At 38.3% G+C, this 19,108-nt stretch overlaps 1 protein-coding gene across 3 annotated transcripts; it reads right to left on the bottom strand.

Annotated features, from left to right (window-relative positions):
- Window positions 1-926: 926 nt before the first annotated feature.
- Window positions 927-18,901, bottom strand: TMEM267 (transmembrane protein 267). 3 transcript variants are annotated; one of them, XM_032095557.1, is made up of 5 exons: window positions 18,747-18,901; window positions 16,533-16,718; window positions 16,104-16,147; window positions 14,624-15,011; window positions 927-7,458 (listed from the first exon to the last, which is right to left on the bottom strand). In XM_032095557.1, exons 4-5 carry the CDS (start codon window positions 14,933-14,935, stop codon window positions 7,123-7,125), a joined length of 648 nt encoding a protein of 215 aa, XP_031951448.1. In that variant the 5' UTR covers window positions 14,936-15,011; window positions 16,104-16,147; window positions 16,533-16,718; window positions 18,747-18,901; the 3' UTR covers window positions 927-7,122. The 3 variants fall into 3 exon arrangements, with proteins under 3 accessions (XP_031951448.1, XP_031951450.1, XP_031951449.1); XM_032095559.1 differs by lacking the exon at window positions 18,747-18,901 and adding an exon at window positions 18,643-18,665; XM_032095558.1 differs by lacking the exon at window positions 18,747-18,901 and adding an exon at window positions 16,998-18,581.
- Window positions 18,902-19,108: the final 207 nt, after the last annotated feature.

The raw sequence follows: 19,108 nt of genomic DNA, 5'->3' as shown, positions 1-19,108 counted from the left end.
GTAACAGAAACAGGTTTTAACACAGATGGAAACCACTGAAGGATGGAGCCCCATTCAGCACATACTCAAGCCATGGTTTCCCTTAACTAACTGCAGCACTCATTCTTTGTGCCCAGTGTGCAGATGGCAGCAGCAAACACAGCACACATCTCCCTGGTAGTGCTGCAGAGTGGTATCAGGAGTTCTAACTGCAATAAATATTTATCATGACAGTATCAGGTGATCAGCTTTTTTCTATATTACCACAGAGACTAGTGCCTAATACAAGCTCCACTTTACGATACTTAAACAGAGCCTCTTCTATGTTAAGTTTCAAGGGAGAAAAAGGTGCAAACTTTAAACAAATTTCATGTTCCTAGTCTTAAGTCCTTAAATTGAATCTAGAACAAATAGTAAACTGAAGCAAAGATTTAGCACTGAAAATTTCAGCCATAATAATTATTCTAACTGAAGCTGTGACATCTTCCAAAGAGAAACTCCTGTGTTTGGAAAAATTTTGATAAAATTGTCTAACTTTACAATAAATGCTTCATCTGCATTTTAAAAGTTAAAATTAATTTTAAAAAGCTGGTCATCCCTTTACTGAAATATGCCAGTCTAGAAGCAACTATAGCATAAGTGCCTCCTGAAAACTGTCTCTAGTTGTTTCACTTTTTAATGTTTACATTATTATGTTACACGTCAAAGAACCTCTGGATAAAATAGTCTGTGAAGAGGTAAGTTCCCTCCTCCAGCAAGAGGAAATCACGTGAAGGACAGGAAGACAAGCCCAATCTACAGTCCCAATTATAGTCATGTACCATCTAGTTAGAACAATCTGTGACGACTGGAATGCAGTTCAGTACACCAGCAGCATACATCTCTTTTAGGAAGAGATAAATCACATTTTAAGCACCACTGAATAGACTGAGCAGCCACACACTGAATACAAAAGGTCTCTGTGATTGTTTACTATGAGACAGTAACCTCTTACATTTTCTACAGCCAGCTGAGGTATCTGGTACACTGAGGCAGCAGGACCATGCTTATTATCCAACCTGAGTTAAGTCAAGCACCAGGAGAGCACATGAAACACTGACAGTGTCTCTGTAGCCATAGAAAATTACTAGAAATACCATTTAGTCAACATTTATATAGATATTTAAATGCAAAATGCATGATGCTAGAGCATGTGGAATTATTTTTCACTTTGTGGAAAAATTACAAATAAATCCTATGCACACATTTTTATAGTATGAAGTTCTGAGTGCCTCTACTTTGCTTATTTATGTTTGATGTATAAGGCATACAGAACACTCACACAAAAGATGTTGGCAAAGCACTCAAACTTTCACCTTAATGAAACATGTCAAATAGAAGGGAAGATCTATCTCTTCATGGATTAATTAAACAAAAATTACTTGTGTTAAAAGGTCATGCTAGCTAGAGCATTTTGTACCAAAACTCCCCAAGCCACCACCATGTTTCCACAATAAGACTAGGAAATAACTGAGTGTATCTACATACTGTATACAGCTAAACAAACAAGATGACACAGATGATTTTTTTGGAAATAGATTGATAAAGCCTTATTACTTGAATCTTACAATATTCACTTGGCCCACAAACACCTCCAATTTTTAGACCAGTCACCACAAACTATGTTCCTAAATTGTTGGCAGTAATACATAAAAAGGAGTTGGTTTTGATTATCAGCAATTTGAATGGAAATGTGAAACTAGAAGCATTCTACCTTCTGAATTCCTTATGCCAGTATTATGTCCACTACCTTTGATTTAATTTATTTTCCACAGTTACTGTACCGAGCTTCTTTGGCTTATCTGTAAAAACTGATGTGAATGAGTGGACAGCAGTTTAAGGAAATTACCCCACACCAGGCAAGGAGCTCTTGCTTAATGTAATTTTTAAAGGGAAAAATGAGATCAAAGTAAGATTGAATTCCCTTGGCAACATGAGGAAAGCTCCAGGGATATTACTAACGTTCCTTGGCCAAAGGAGTTGTTTCCATGGTGGTGGATATAGCAGCAGCAACTTGGCCAATTATCCCTGCAACAGTTTCATTACACAAATCCCGTGCCATGCAGATTGTTCACTTGTCTTTACTAAGACAAATGCTTTTGGTCTATTAGTTTTGATTAAACAAATCTGTTTTTAAAAACTGCCTAGAAACCTCCTGAACACTTCCATCAAAAGGACAGCATAATCTCTTTTCTAGTTTTCAATATTCTGAAGGTTTCCTGCACATTGCACTAAAATGTTTTTGCTAAGTCATAGCATACCTGGGTTTCCCAGTCACTGAGACAAACACTTCTCCTCTCCCCAGGAAAAATCAATACAAAATTAGGCTAAACAAATGGAAAATTATAATATGAACATAGAAAGAAAAATCAGTGTGTGATATATATTTATATACATATATATATATATGTATATACAAAAAATACAAGTACTGTTTAATAGGGGGCTTAAATAACAGGAAATAATTCTACAATGCAGAATTCAAATATATGATTTGAAAGTATAAATTCAAAAATTCAATGCAGAGTATATAAAATTTGGGAAATCCTAAGAAAGAGCTGAAGGCACCAACTTATTATTTTGAGGAAAAGTGTTACTACTGTTTTTTTGAGATGAATGCAAAAGGTACTTCAGCTTGACAGCTCTTCCTTTGCTTCACTGCAAGGTCTGCCTGTAGCAGGGAAACAAAACTTTTTTGTGGGCTCAAAATTACTAGCTGATCAAAGCTCACAATGTGTAACACTCGAGAATACAAAATTTCTTCTGCCCTGAATAAATCTGCATAATTGACAGTATTTAGATTGGCTCAATTACTCAAACAGACATGTACTCTTCTGATGCATTTCATCAGTTAGCTTTGTACTGACAGTGATGGAATAAAAATACATGTGTCCAAAATTAACTATGTACTAACATTTCCTTCAGACTGAATTTTAACCCCTTCTCTCTCTTTCTGGAACTTTATTTCCATTAGCAAAGGAAATTTCTTCTCATAGTAAGTCAGTATCAGTGGCCTGCAGTAAAAATTACTTTCAGTTTAATTCAAACTTAGCATTATTTTCCTTGGGACATGGCATCAATTATGAATAATTCACTTACCAATACCTTATTAAGGGCACATGATAATGTACTGCACTGTAGAAATAAGTGATGCCAGCAGTCAGGTGAAAATACAGACTACATTTTAAACTAGAACACAAAGTGATAGGAAACATGTTCACGCATTCTGTTAAGGCCACTAGGGAATTAGGAGAATTTTATCTTATTTCTCCAGGACTGGGGAGAAGAAACAGTCTAACATTTTTCTTCTAACTTGGCAGCTAGTAGTACCTACTTTTTATGGCAGCAATCCGTTAAAGCAAGAAAAAAGAGCAGCACAGTTCTAACAAAGTAAGTCAGAAAAACCCTACACTTTCTTCAACTTTTTAAGTTCAACTTGAAAATACATGGAAAATGTTTAGACTCGCGTATTATTAAAAGAATCACTGAAATACCTAATATTTTAGTGATATCTATCATATATTGTGCACAACATCAATACCTTGACTTTGCAAACCATGTTTTGTGTCATTCACATGCTTTTTTGTATTTTACATTTACCCTTTATAGCAATGCATGCAGTAAAGCACGAAGTCATTATATTTTTAGTACCTTGATTTATTATTGTCATGGTTTTGCTACACATGGCAGGTATCAATGCATAGTTGGAAACATCAGTGAATTTGAAATCCTGGTAAGGAATTGTTGGACAATTCATCTGTAGCAGGCAGGTGTTGGGTGAGGAAGTGTAGCAGGATGCTCTGCCTGGAGGGGACTAAAACAGCTCGAATAATGCCCTGTTTGCAAAGCTATCAGTGGTGAATGCAGGAGGGGGCTGTCCTGGTGCTTTTGGTGCTGAATAATGCTGAAACCAGCCTGCCTCATCAATCCCAGAGTTCGACACACCTGATAGAGAGGTGAAGCTGTGGCAGACCTGGTAAAGTACTGGATAAAGCAACAAACAAGTGGTACTACTACTACTAATTTATTTACAGATGCTGAGCTTACACAGCTGGCCTGGAAACATATGGCCCACTCCTACTTTTTAACGAGTTGGGAGAGTCTTCCAACAATCCCCTTTCTGGAACTTGTGTGGAGATTCCTTCCTTGAGTCGGGATGTGCCTCAAGGTTATCCCTCGAAGCTGAGAGAAAGAGATTTGCCCACACTCATTGGTATGGGTGAGTACCATCAATCTCTACTACATAATTTCTTTTGCTACCTTTGCTATAATTGCTTCAATATTGCTTCAAAAATAGTGGACTGAACTAGACTAGCAGTTAGAACTACCTATACTGTGTAGTAAATAATTCTGATTAAGATCTTTTAGTCTCATCAGTATCATAATAAATAATTTATTTTTATATAAATATCTCTGGTTTGTCATCCTTAATCCTGTGGGACAAAGCTGTGAAAAGGTTCAATAATACCTATTTAATCCATTAACATAAACCATTGACAGAGTCCAGGGCTAAGGCTGGATCCAGCTGCACCCAGAGGCCTCTGTGGGGAGTTTAGAAAGCAAGAGGGTCCTGTCTGTGCCTTGTGACTCAACAGGAGGGCTTCTCTATAAACTCTGTAGCTCCCACTCTGCCCACGACACACAGGCTGAAACAGACACCTAACTTCTCCTTTGTACCCCACTCTGGCTACCCACAAATTACAGCAGTACATGCAGCATGTCAGTTTACCTTGAAAAGTGGCTGATGGCCTCAGCGAAAGCTGCCTAAATGTCAGGCTGAGGTGTGAGACCGCCATGTCTGTCTGGTGGGAAAGAAGTCATGAGGTACAAAGTACTTGCTACTTTCCTTAATATGTATCTGAGTGGGGTTCACCTATTGCTGAGTTAGAACTGGTATAAGAACAAGGCCAGAAAAAACAGTGTTTCAAAATACAGCTCAAAGTTACTGTAAAAGCTCACACAGAAATATCTAGAAATAAAGAGAATGAAACTATGTAGTTTTAAACTACTGAAGATGTACCCATTAACTGATCCTTAAACGTATCTAGAACAGTACAGTATTGATCTTAAGGACTGTGGGTGGACATACAGTTACCAGAAACACTACAGCTACAGTCTAAAACTGAGAAAGTATAATTCTACACTTTGTTCCTATATACATTTCCCTTTGCACGAAATCTGGATAAAGCACAAAATTATACAAATATTATACCATGAAACAAGAATACAGAAGATTTTCTAAATGGGCTTTGGTGTTCACCCCTTGCACAAAATTTATTCATTATTGGCATTTCATAGCCTGTAGTTTAAAATACAGGCTAGAAGTAAATGAATGAGCAATGCTGCCCTTGTAAACCATCATGCCTTTAGATAAAAGACAGTTTTGATCTGAGGGCTCTAAAGCAAGACATTTCTTACACTGTTTCTGGAAAACTCTAAGGGACAGAAACCCACAGCACGAGGATAACCCTCTAAGGAATGTTTTGCTCTTCCAATCTTCTTTCCAAGAAAGAAACTTTTTATTCATTTTATAAAAAAGGCTAGACAGGCCCACTGTACTATCAGACAAGTTTGCATTGGTATACATTTCTAACATGAAGAACAGACAGGGCAGAGACTATTCTTGGAAAGTCACATTTTAAAGAGGTGAAACACTTTCTGTAACTAGCATAGAAAGCTGCAAAGAGCCTTAAGTATTCTGCAGCCACAGAAAGTTTCTGGTACTCATTAAGGCAGGCATCCCAGTTAATAATTTATCTTTTTTTAAACTTTATCCTAATATACATTTAATAATGTAAATGTACACATCCCATAAACCCTTGCACCCCTTGGTAACCTAATTTAAGCACATGCTACCCTATACATGCAATTCCATAAAAATTATCCCCTTTGACAGCTATTCACCACAAGCTGGAGTAGTTAAGGCCCCATCTCTTTAATGGGAAATGAATAAAAAATTTTAAAATTATTAATAGACATTCTCAGCTTGTACACCATACACTACACAAGTCTAGACAATCTTGTCTAGTTAGACAAGACCAGACAACTTTTAGTTTGGGACTCAGATTTCTGAGACATGTCTGTAAATGAAAACTGAATAGTCCATAGTGCAAATTATTACCTCATAAACCTGCAGCATAATAACACTTTTCCTTAAGGAACTTATTTATGAGGAAATTTCTATTTATGTATAATAATAATAATGCATTTTATTTTACAGTTATGAGGATGATACTGCACTTAATGGAAAATGCTTTACTGAGTAGTAACGTCTTTAAACAAACTTGTATTATGAGCAATTTTTATTTCCTTGTGTCTCCCTGAATCTTCACATAATCCTTAAATATTTACTAAAATTCCAAATTAAATAGTATTCATAATTACTGTATTTTAAAAAATTAAACAATTTGGCCAACACACCATAATACTATAATCAAACTGTCTACTCCTTTCTAATTTTGAAGCTAGTAATCATCTGCAAATTTAGTACCAAGCAACTACAGGGGAATATAGAATTTAGTAAAACTCTGTGATTGCAGGTTCAAAGAGGTGTGGATAGACAGTGTGAAATACAGGCAGTATTTCTTTTAAAATGGTTGAATACAAGAGTCCAGTAGGACTCCTAACATATAAATAAATTTAAAAGGCTAATTGAGGGTTTTTTTAGAAGTATCCTCAGTAATACTTAGCATTTATATAGAACTTCTCACTTTTAAAGTGCTATACAAATACTATCTAGATGAAATGTATTCTCTAAAGGCAGAATACAAATCCAAGTGAATGGTGATCAAATGAATGGCACCATGACAGCAAAATGCAATGTAATTACTACATAGACAAACTAAGTACTTTATAAATCAGCTTGCTAGGCATGAACTATCATGGAAGACCACACACTTTACAAGGGGAATGTACAGACATAAAATTATTGTCATTCATTAAATAGGTTCTATGACCACAAGGAATTGACACAAGAGCTGTAATTGGCTCCAAAACCTTAAAATGCCTAATTCAGAAGGTGTAGGAAACATAAGGAAACCCTTCAGTGACAGACAGGCAGGTTATTTCCAGTGCTAGCATAAACCACCTTTAAAGTCATTATTCCTATACATCAATGTGGATTCCATGTTTTATGGACATTAATTCTCTAGTGCCCGTTAAATACATAATAAATGAACATAGATGAGGTAAAGATGCTGTAATTGCCACATACAGCCAGTACGGCAAGGGAGGAGTTTTTCCAAATGGGCAGATCCAGAGGCCATGACGAATCCCATCACGGACGTGATGAGAAGTCCAGGATATGAACAACATCCAGGGAAGAAAGCACCATGAGTCCTTAAGCCTGAAAAGCTGCATGATAAACTTTAATGTCAGAGCCACCACGGGAATCACAGTAGAACAATGAAGAAGTGGTCTCCGTGGAAGAGTCAGAGCAGCCTGCAGAAGAGAAAAATATTATTACCAATGGCTACAATTGTGACAAGAGAAAAAAAGAAAAAAGTTTCATGAGTGTCTACAGGTGTACTGTCAGGTGACTAAGTGGAAGCAGAAAGAAAAACATACTGTTCCTTTCCATTGCAATTAATTTAAAACCAATTTTATGCATGAGAGTTGTGTGCTGCCCTGTCTCTCTACTGTATGATATGAATCATGCATCCTCCTAAGTACTATCAACACCAAGACAGGGAAGGAGAGGGATGAGGCATCCTATTTGTCATATAGTCATGTGGTATGCAAGGACTTGTATAATCTGCTGCACTAATTATATGTACTTAATTTCAAGATAATTAAAAGGAAAACAACCACGCAATACACTTGAAATATTTAATATGTTTTATTTGAAATAAATAATGTGCTTTCATGGCATTTACCTTCAAAAATACCACCTGTATTTTACTAGAGTTGTCACTTGTAATGTTGTTTCAGTTGCACAGTGTTTAAAACAGAACAATAATTTTTAACAGGACAAAAATATAATCAAACTTACATGTATTCTGATCACCTTGAGACAGTATTCTTCATGGACAGGCAAAACAAAGTTCATAAGCCAACATCTGAAACATTTGTGACTGGGCTTTTTGTCTCAACAACCTGTTTAACAGTAACTCACTTGAAAGCCTGACATTGATTTTAATCAGGTGAATGTCTAGCTAGTGAGATTAGATTTACCCATTTTAAGAAGTGATAATGTCAATTTAATATATGTATTTGAGAAGATATTCTGTGGGTGTACTCAGTAGCAACTATACCAGCACCACAAATTCAAACACAGCAAAAAACCCGTAATGGTATTCTGGATTTCTATTTGACAAATCAGTAGATTCTTGTGTCTGTAAGCACAGAAGAAACAACAGCACAATGCTAAAAGATCTACAGAAGTGCTGATACAATATTCATTGGCTCAATTCAGATACTGGTAAACATTTGGAAAGACTGTTAACAGGCACCAGAGATACAACGTGACGGTGTTGTCTGTTTGCTGTGTTGAACACATCCCTCACTGCACCTACTGCAGGAAGTAAACAAAGCATCTCTAACCTGTTCATTCTTCTGTTGTGTTAATCCTTGCAGGATTCAACACCAAGAGGGCCTGGCAATGAGACTCTGGAACAGTTTCATCAAGTTCATGCATAATTTAGATAACTGCATGGAACCCTATCTTCTCTGCAAGGAAACTTAACTAGCCTTAGCCAGTTAACACAGAGATGGGAAGGTATGGACTACCTTGAAATGTAACAGCTCATGCTTTAAACCAAAGCCAACATTAAAAGGCCTGCAGAAAGTTTTGCTCTATTAGCTTCCTACCACATGCTTGTCCATGACTGTCCTGATCAAGTAATGGCGACACAAACTGGGTCACAAACTGTCTCAACAATTTTTAAGTCTAATGTTGTGGACCCAATTCATTTAAGTTGGTGCAAAAGGTGTATTTTCTCCAACTTCAGTTCTGTTTCACACAAGCAGGTTGTTTGTGGGGTATGCCCAGCCCCTGCCCTGGAGGGATGTCTGCTGAGATAAGGAGAGTGCCTAAACCTCCCAGCAGAGCTCCCCTGGAAAGGCAGCCACTCTGCAGTTATGGCGAGAAGAAGACAAACCCAGAATCCTCTGGGGGGCTCTATGCAGATCCTTTGTAACCCATTGGCCTTCACCCTCTGGCACCCACCCCCTGTATCCCTTATAAAGCCAGCCCCCTGCCCCTGCGAGGACAGAGAGACGCCCGTCCCTGGCTCCCCTTCGCTGAACTAATAAAGCTCCCTCGTGCGGAACAGCTATACGGCCCTCTCATGTCTCTCTGGTCTGGCCTGGAGGCTGCCCTGCAGAGCTGAGCTGGAATCACGAGCAGACAATCACTGAAGAGCTGACAGCTTCTGCACGGGCCCTCCTGCCAGCAGCTGAGGGAAGACACCGGGCTTCGGGAAGACGATCTCTCTTGGGACCATCTCTCCGGACCGGTCACAGCTTCCTCGGTCAGAGATACTGACCCCTCACCAGCTGCCGTAATTGTTCACAGATTAAAGTAGAAAAATCTTGTGATGGTGAAATTGTTTTATCACCTGCCCTAGTCAGATTTTTGTTACTGTCAACAAGAGCCTCAAAAGTACATACTAACCTAATTTTGAAAAAACCTGGATAGTGATATGTTTCAGCAGATAATCTACTGACTGGTCTCTATTTCTGCATTTTGAAAAAAGCCAGTAGCAATGTCTAAATTAGTCTTTTCCCTCTGGCCTATTAAGGTTAGGTGCCAACAGCAACACTGTGAGTAAGGAAAATTTTAATGTTACTTATGTACACAGTTTATCAGTATTGGTGCCAAGGTGATGCTTAAATTCTTTTCATACAAATTTTAGATGGCAGGGTTGTTCATATAGCAAACCTGTGTGCTCAGTTTTAGCAAGAGAAAGTCCTATTCTGTAACTGCAATACAGCCATAAAATCTCTGATATGCTGTTGCCCAAGGTCTGAGGGAAGAACAGCCTGCTTCCTGTTTTACATTCTATGACTGAAAGAACACTTACATCCTTGAGTTGCCAAGCCCTAGAGACAGACAGTTCTGTTTGATAATATAAGCTGCTATACTCTCTTTTTCCTAACAGGCAAATTTGTTTGCCTTTAGAGATCACCAGATCTTAAAAAAAAAAAAAAAAAAAAAAAAAAAAAAAAAAAAGGTACAAGCTTTTTCGCTTTAAACCTCCTGGAAAAAGCTGCAAACAGAATTTATTTGCAAATTACCTTTTCCATTTGCCTATGTGTTCAATCAGGTGAAGATCATCTTGAAGTTGCTGCTCCTCCAGCCTCTCTCACTACAATGAGCAGCTGGAGACAGGAGACAATAACTGCATGCAGGAGAACCCACGCAAATTATCTGCTGTAACGCTCATGGTGACACCATGGATGTTATGTAACAACAGATGCTCCCTCACTCATACTCTGCGGTGCCTCACAAGCCTGAAGTCTTTAGTTTATACTAACATATGCAATGTAACATATATTATAGTAGTAATATTAACAATATAGTAACATATTAAATTCTATATTAATTGTGCTTGTGCGAAGTTTATTCTCCAGTTCTAGAAATGCTCCTGTGCAGCCCAGGTCAGTCATGGACAGCACATTTCCCAGCAGTGTTATGTATGTTTGCCACCGACTGCCTTTACTACACTTCTAGAATTTGGCGAGTCTTTAGTAGCAAGACAGCAATTTCTGCATGTCTGTTCTGCAACATGAGTGTCTGGGCCACAATCCTGGTGGAGTCTGGGAGCAGCCCATCATGTCATATCTGCACTCTTGACTGATGACAGGCTGTAGGAACTACCACCTTTAGATCTGTCAGTGAGACAGATTCTTCTACACTTACGTGCACAGTAAAAAATTACATGGAACACAAAGAACTACAAATTCCAAGTATGAAGTCATTGTAGACTTCATACTGGTTGCAAAGATAATGTGGGCAAAAGGTCAGATCACATGGCACTTGGTACAGAAGTATTTATCAGAGCAAATATATAAATACCACAGGTGACTATTTACCCTGAATACTGCAGAAAAATAATCATGACCATGTAAAACAGACCAGTAGCCAAACAATCCAAGCACTGAGCTGTGTCAGCAGGAACAGAAGGAGGTGACTGGAGTAGTGTGAAGGTAGCAATTGGAGGTAGAACATAGCGCTGCCTTGTGCTGCATAAAAAGGTTACTCCATAAAAAATAATCCATCATCAGATTTAAAAGTGATGATAACGAGCTTTATAGGTAATTGTGTACAGTAATGTGAAAAATACTATTGGTACAAATTAGTAATAGTGGTGTGGTTACTTAATTAGACATACTAATTTATTAGTTACTTAGTAATGTGTTGCAAAAGCAGCAAACATGGTGGGCTCTTAAAGCAGGTAAGCTGAATCATGCAATTTAAAGATGAAGAAAGGGACTGTAACTACCAAATACATAGTAAAGAAGTATCCCACAAAGTAATAAATTACATAGGTGACAGCCTGAAATTATGCCATGAAACTGAGAGGCACATCATATTAAGCCAAGGAAAGAAAAATCACACATTACTATCAGATCTAGCTGGCCAGACAGCACACAGAAGAGAAGTTTATGGGGATTACATTACATCACAAACCAAAGGGACTCTGACGGCACTTCAAGAAGATGTAGAACCTGTAATACACTACTTTTTATTTTTAAAAGGACAGAAGCACTGTATTTTTGTGCCACTGAAAGGAATGAATCTATGGTATTTGGCTCAAATGAAGTCTCACCTAAAATACTACTCATGGTTTTGGACAGTACCCTTTAAAGGTAATTTAGGCAAAAAAGCAATACAGAGGGGAGGAGAAAAATAGTATGAGGTTTAGAAAACATAAATTTATTCTCCTAAGATTTGTTTTTTTTTGAAAGTTATTTAGTTGAGAAGAGAGTTTTTGTAAAGAATACAACTTTGCAAGTTGTAATGATGTTTTTACTCTAAGAGTAAAGAGACCTACACTGGATTATTTCCTTTATTAGCCCAGTTAATATGTGGAAAGGAAAGGAATTGGTAGGCAATTCACTTTGAAAAAGCCTTTGGGCATCTTGTCTTCTCCTTACCTCAGCTAAGTACATTTGGCTACTAAAAGGGCTATGATTCTACCTGCTGTGTTTTGTGCTTCTGATTTGAAAAACAATTTTGGGGTGAGCACAGAAATAAGCTGTCTTTTGCAAAAAAACCTCAAAGAATAAGAAAACTAGATCTAACTGTCAACAACAATACTTCAGGCTGGATTAGAAAATGAAATGCTACCTGCTTGGGAACTGAAACAACAGTTACAAATTAAGTGACAAAATTATGAAAATTTACTTGGTTTCACATTGTAGGGATAGGCTAGGCTACACAAACATTCCCCATCATGAAACGTGTAAGTATATTTAACCTTGCCTCACTGCCAAGAGGCAGGTCACCTCCCAGTTCCATGGATATAATTTAATAGTCAACTTTTCAAACAGGCATCGGTGAAGTCTGACATCTAGTGGTCATAATTAAGAAAAATACTGGTAATCATCTCAAATGCATGAAAAAGCAGCAATAAAATGTTAATACTTTCTAATAGCTAGCTAATCATTTACTTACATTCAGTGATTTTAAAATAAGGAAAAACAAATGAGAATAATTAGAAATTTATATTCTATTCCATATTGTTATTCAGTAATAATATTATAGGACCCATTAATCAACCAAGCTAACCTTCCTTTTCTTTATATAGCTTTATAATTGTACAGTAAGTATTTCTCCATGGAGGAAGTACAGAAAAGAGGAGAACTACAGACTACCTAGGAAATAATGATGCCAGGCACCAGGACATGCTGGTGTCTGACTGTCCATGTGCCAAAGATGGACAGTGGTATCCTGGGCTGCATCAGGAATGTGGCCAGTAGGTCGAGGGACCTGATTCTTCCCTTTCTCCTCAGCCAAGAGGGGAAAACTGACGAAATGCACAAATAAAAGGCATCTTTTCTCTACAATAAATAGTGATACTGTAAACAAAACATATTTTTCCATTGGAAATCTGATTTTTACATCTCAACTATAAGCAATATTTGCTTATTGCACTTAGACGTCACCGAAATATTTTTAAAAAATTGGTACACCATTTTTCTTCCTTACTTACATGAATATAAAGAACAGGATTTCTCCCTTCCCTTCCCTTCCCTTCCCTTCCCTTCCCTTCCCTTCCCCTTCCCCTTCCCTTCCCCTTTCCTTTCCTTTCCTTTCCTTTCCTTTCCTTTCCTTTCCTTTCCTTTCCTTTCCTTTCCTTTCCTTTCCTTTCCTTTCCTTTCCTTTCCTTTCCTTTCCTTTCCTTTCCTCCCCCTCCCCTTCCCCCTCCCCTTCCCCTTCCCCTCCCCTTCCCTTCCCTTCCCTTCCCCTCCCTTCCCTTCCCTTCCCTTCCCTTCCCTTCCCTTCCCTTCCCTTCCCTTCCCTTCCCTTCCCTTCCCTTCCCTTCCCTTCCCTTCCCTTCCCTTCCCTTCCCTTCCCTTCCCTTCCCTTCCCTTCCCTTCCCTTCCCTTCCCTTCCCTTCCCTTCCCTTCCCTTCCCTTCCCTTCCCTTCCCTTCCCTTCCCTTCCCTTCCCTTCCCTTCCCTTCCCTTCCCTTCCCTTCCCTTTCCTTTCCTTTCCTTTCCTTTCCTTTCCTTTCCTTTCCTTTCCTTTCCTTTCCTTTCCTTTCCTTTCCTTTCCTTTCCTTTCCTTTCCTTTCCTTTCCTTTCCTTTCCTTTCCTTTCCTTTCCTTTCCTTTCCTTTCCTTTCCTTTCCTTTCCTTTCCTTTCCTTTCCTTTCTCCCTCTGTCCCTTCCATCCTTCCTCTTTGAGCTATATCAAAGTGCCCTATCAACAGTGTAATAGTATTATGAGCAAACTAGAGGAGGAAAACTACTGAAAAAGAGTGCCATAATCTGGTAATGTGAGAAACTGTCTCATAACAAGCAGTTCTGCAAATGGATGATGATCCATTCACTCCTTAACAGGAGCCAATTCACCTTTTTACTTTTATTAATAAGCTGATGCTTGCTTTCCTACTATTTTTTTGCTTGTTTAAATTTTTTTTCAACCTGACTTTTTAAAGGTGACAGCTCACATATAGCTTGTTCATGGGAGAAATATTTAGGGCTGGCTAAAACTAATGTATTACTCAGAAACACTGATGAAATGAAATGGAAGCTTTATCATCTATGTTTCACATATTTCTACCCCACATTTCAGGTCTTTCTAACTCTTACTGTAAAGAGAAATGGAATAATCCACTTCATCCACAGAAGTGTGCAAGGCAGCACTTAACTCTTTTAAGCTGGATAACAAAGCAACTATGTGATACACTTAGAATAGCATGTATATGTGCAAAACTCCTTTTTTTCCTTCTAAGTAGCAGAAACTTAACAGTAGATGTAAAATATTTTTATGGCTTTTAAAATCGTAACAACTGCATATAAACATAATTCTTGTATAGCTATTAAATGTATTTAATTAAATTATCAATGGAACTTTTTTTGTCTAGGACATGGTAGAAGAACAATGAAGTAAACAGTGATAACGAAATTTAACAAATTACCGATCTACTGACTTACCTTTAACGACAGGGATCCAGCAAGAAAGAAGTGGTCCACATCAATGACAGAGGCAAGGAAGCCAGCCAGGGTGACCTCACTGAAGTCACTTTTCTTCCTGAGTCCAATCACTATAGCCCAGGACCACATTCCCAGTATACCATGCACCGCATTATCAGATAAGGCTCGGAGCCAGTCATTTTGCTGAATGAAGGAAAACTGCAGAAGTCTGTCTGCCACAAAGCAGAATATTCCCAAACCTAGACTGGAAATAACTGAGGCTGTACTGAAAGTCTGGAGAAGAGCGTGGGCCTTTTCAGTCTCAGATGCCATGACAAAAATCAAGTCACAGCACACAAAATGTCATCAGGACACACACTGTGCATTGTCCTTTGTATCGTCAGCTGTTCTGTAAATATCACAGATCAGAAAGAAAATTATTAAACAAAGAAAATCCATTTGCACAAAGCATTTGCTATCACAGCTACCACTGGGCATTAAGAACCCAAATTCAGAGTTTGCATTTAACATTCCCAGGGAATTTTTTATGTCAATTAAGCTGATTTATTGACTTGAACACTACAGCTCTGAATTAAAACACCTGCCCTGTTTAATTAGAATCAGCATAAGTAACATGGAGAGCTCTAATTCCACTTACTGAAATGTTAAATATTACAAAATTACTTGAAATATATCTAGAATGATACACTGAATATGCTTCAAGATTCCTTCTGATCTTAAAGACATGACTTAATCCAATGAATACTTTACACTGTAATAATAAAAGAAGATTCAATTTGGAGGATTCTTAGGACTGATGCTGAAAATCCCAGACCTCTTCATACAATAACTGTTAAAACTGAGTTTTTAATCTATAATCCAAAGCACTATTTTAATTTACATTCTTTGCCAACATATGAATTATTCCCCTGGCACCCTCTCCTGAGCAACACCTTGTTTAGTTTGGAGACTGGAACAGAGAATAAGCCTTAAGAAAACCAAACCTACTAAAACATCTTCCCTATTTATAATAAACACAAAGGCAACAATCATTTAGTAAACCAAAGTAACCAAAACCACCTCCTTACAGAGTAAAGCTACCTAAGCTTTTCCTTAGCATGTGCTCCAGTAGAAAAGTCTGCTGTTACTTTTAGGACTTATCTATTGTCTGCCACATTACCCTCATAACTCTCCTCTTTTTGCAAGGTAAGTTCTAACTGTCCCAGCTGTTATGCTAGTCTTTTTGGGGAGCTGTAGGGACAGACCACAGTTTTAAAGCCTATATCCTGCCTAAAAATGGATTCTTCCCACGAGTTTGCCATTCTTGTGCAATACATTAAATCTTGACAACCCTTCTTTATTAGGTAAATCCTTAATCCGTAGGGACTTTTTTGAGTGTATTAGACTTCCTAAGCTGACACATAACAATTTATGATTTTAAACTGATTATTGATTATAAGTCTCACAAGTTATGAGTGTTTCTTCCAGATTATTTACACACCTGCTTATTGTAGAATTATCCACAAGACAGAACTACTGGCATCTCTGTAGAAAAAAAAAAATCCCACTGAATCATTTATTTGGAAAACATTTAAAAAAGTAAAAGAGAAGAAATCATGAATAATACATGGACTTTGCACAGAGATGAAAAAAGTGGGTCAAGTTTAGAGTCTGTTAACTGTGACTGTGCCTCTTCGGAATGAATGTGTAGAAACAAAGTATTTCCTGAAACAATGGAAGTGCTGTTTTCTGGCGGGTGACCTTCCAGTACACAGGACATTGATGAATAAATTCCATTTTAAGGAAAAAATGGCAATCTCGTCACAAATGTTTCTTCTGTATAGCCATCATGTCAGATTGCATTTCATTTAAAATTACCATAAAAGCTGTGTAACAATCCAACCTGTGAAGAGGCGATGTAGCAACATACCTTTAAAAAGCACACCAGTATTCAGAATCAAACTTCCCCTGGGACTAGGAGAACATTTTTTTTCCCATTGCAGGTGTCTTACTCCAGTAGGAAATGTGGTCTATGCCTCAGTGTTGAGCCTCCGTGCTTTCTGAATCCAGTGTGCCCAGTCCAGTGCAGGAAATACCAAACACCATTTGTTCCATCCTAAATAAAACCAAACCAGGCACCAGTAAGCACTGATACTATGCAAAACAGCATACATGAAATATGAACAACAGTAAAACAATTCAGAAAGAATAAACATATATTTAACTAATTTGTAAAAAAAATATAATTGAGCTAAAGGCAACTTCAGCTAGCACTTGGAAGCTCTGTAAAAGAAAGCAGAAAAAAAGACCATAAAACAAGGTAAGAGCAGAAATAAAAATGGAACATGATAATAACTAAAAGATAATAAAATACAAAGTTCAAAAAGAACAGTACCAATGAGTAATTGCACTTCAACAGATAGAGCAATCCATTTTTACAGATTTCTTCTTGTGCCTGGAAGATTCCCACCTAATGAAACATTTATGAGTCCCATTCAGGGCTTTCTTTATTAATTCCACCCCATCACTCAGTGACCTTGGAATAGATAAAGAGAGATCTAGAAATTAATACAGCAACAGAAGTCTGTGTCAGTTCTGTATTAGGCTTATACTTTCACTACGGGTAGTATTAACATGTGTTCTTTGAGCCAGAATGAAGAACAGGCTGCAGAACTGGCTTCAGGTTGACTGCAGTCAAGAGCCATGTCCAACTGTTGTTTTTAAACAGCCTGTCTCAGCCTCCCTTTTAGACAAAAGTGAGTGCCACCTGTGCAAAAATCATATCACATTCCCAGGTACAACAGCATTACCTAGAAATATTCTGCAGATCAAGAGTGAAGTCAGACCAGAAAAAGCAAAACTGTGTTCAACCAAAATAATCTCTGAAATTACAAATTTTAATGTAAAACTAGAAACTTTTTTCCTGTGAAAAATGATGCTTTTCAGACTGTTTACAAAATATCACAATAAAGCCTAAATTTTCCAGCCTATAAATCTCAGAAAGCAGTTGTGGATCTTACATTCTTGTTAGAACAGGAAAGTGGGGAAAAATTCACACAAGAATGCTTAAAAACTGCTGTGTGGTTGGTCCAGTTAACATCCTGAAGGGAAGTTCTAGGTTGGTTTTACATAAAACACAACAGCTGATAGAGTAATCCTGCGTAGAGTTGTGGTTTCCCATGCCATTCTTACATGAGATAAAGAACTAAGCACAATCTCTGTCTATAGTCTCAAAACGCAATTTTGTGGATATGCTTAATTTAATTTAAGGATATCATCATGATAATTTTAATGAATGCATAGTTAACACTTTAAATTACTGACACAAGAAGATATTTAGATCAAAACTGTAAATATACTCTTGGGAAAACAGCTGACACTAAGAGGCCATGGTGTATGAGGAAAACAAAAATCCAGTGGCTAAAATTACCACATAGAAATATTGCCCGGCATAATTTTTGCCACAGTTTTGCCCAGTGTTTTCAGGTATGCAAATATGTATAGGAATTTAATGCATAAAATTACAGAATCACAGAATCAATTAGGTTGGACAAGACATCTGAGATCATCAGGTCCTACAACTGACCACCACCTTGCCAAATAACAGAATTATGCATTCTACACAAGGAGTTAAAAGACTGTAATCCCTTACAACGCTATAATCTCTTAAACCCCTCATTATTTGATATTGGATGTTTATTTATATTAAAAACTGCATGGAGCAGAATTAAGACACCAGCTCAAACCTCTAGCATACGATCTCATGGAAAAGGAGATCCCAGCCTAAGACTACCGGTGAAGAACTGACCAGTGCCAGCATTTTTGGGTCAGGTACTTATAACACATTATTGGAGTGATAATGCAAATATTTTTGGGCCAGATAATTATAATGCATTGTTGTGGTGATCATGCAAATATTTTTAGTCCAGATATTTATAGTGCATTTTTGGGGTTGGAGAGGACAAAAGCCCAGAAGGAAGCGGTAGGATTTTACCAAGATGCTGAAGAACAAACTAAATGACACCGAACAGAAAATTAACCCGGAAACCCGAGATCGGCAGGAGCGTGAGGGGAAGCGCGGGGCCTCGGCGGGTGAGGGGCCCGGAGCCGCCGCCGCCCGCGCCCCGCCCGGCCCGGAGCCCACCTGAGTGCGGCCGCCGCCATCCGCCCTTCACCCCACGGGGTTCAGCCGCCCCGATCCCGGCCGCAGCAGCCTGGGAAGCACCTCAGGCAGAGGGCCAGGAAAAGCCACAGGGAGCCGGTTAGGAAGCATGCGTGGCCGCGGAGCAGGCTGGGACCCGGACCCGCCTCTTCTCCTCCCATCCCCGCCCGGTCCGGGGAGCGGGGCTTGGTTGTGAGGGGTAAGTGTTTGCAGGAATATTAAGTACAGGGTTTGGGTGCTCGCGCTTTGGCTCCTTAAAGTGCTGGGAGGGAAATGGACGGTGAGAGTTTAGTGTTTTGTCACTAAAGACATGGTGAGCCACTGACAGACCACACAGCAGAAAA

This window comes from Corvus moneduloides, chromosome Z, assembly GCF_009650955.1.
Source record: "Corvus moneduloides isolate bCorMon1 chromosome Z, bCorMon1.pri, whole genome shotgun sequence".
In the NCBI taxonomy this organism is placed as follows: Eukaryota; Metazoa; Chordata; class Aves; order Passeriformes; family Corvidae; genus Corvus; species Corvus moneduloides.
This window is presented reverse-complemented; position numbering and strand designations above follow the sequence as displayed.

Bases quoted from the DNA above. Each gene is read 5' to 3' on its own strand.
- TMEM267 (XM_032095557.1), bottom strand. From the start codon at position 14,935: ATGGCATCTGAGACTGAAAAGGCCCACGCTCTTCTCCAGACTTTCAGT. The intron at 7,459-14,623 runs GTAAGTCAGTAG...TCTCTTCTGCAG, and splicing joins CTGGATCCCTGTCGTTAAAG to GCTGCTCTGACTCTTCCACG.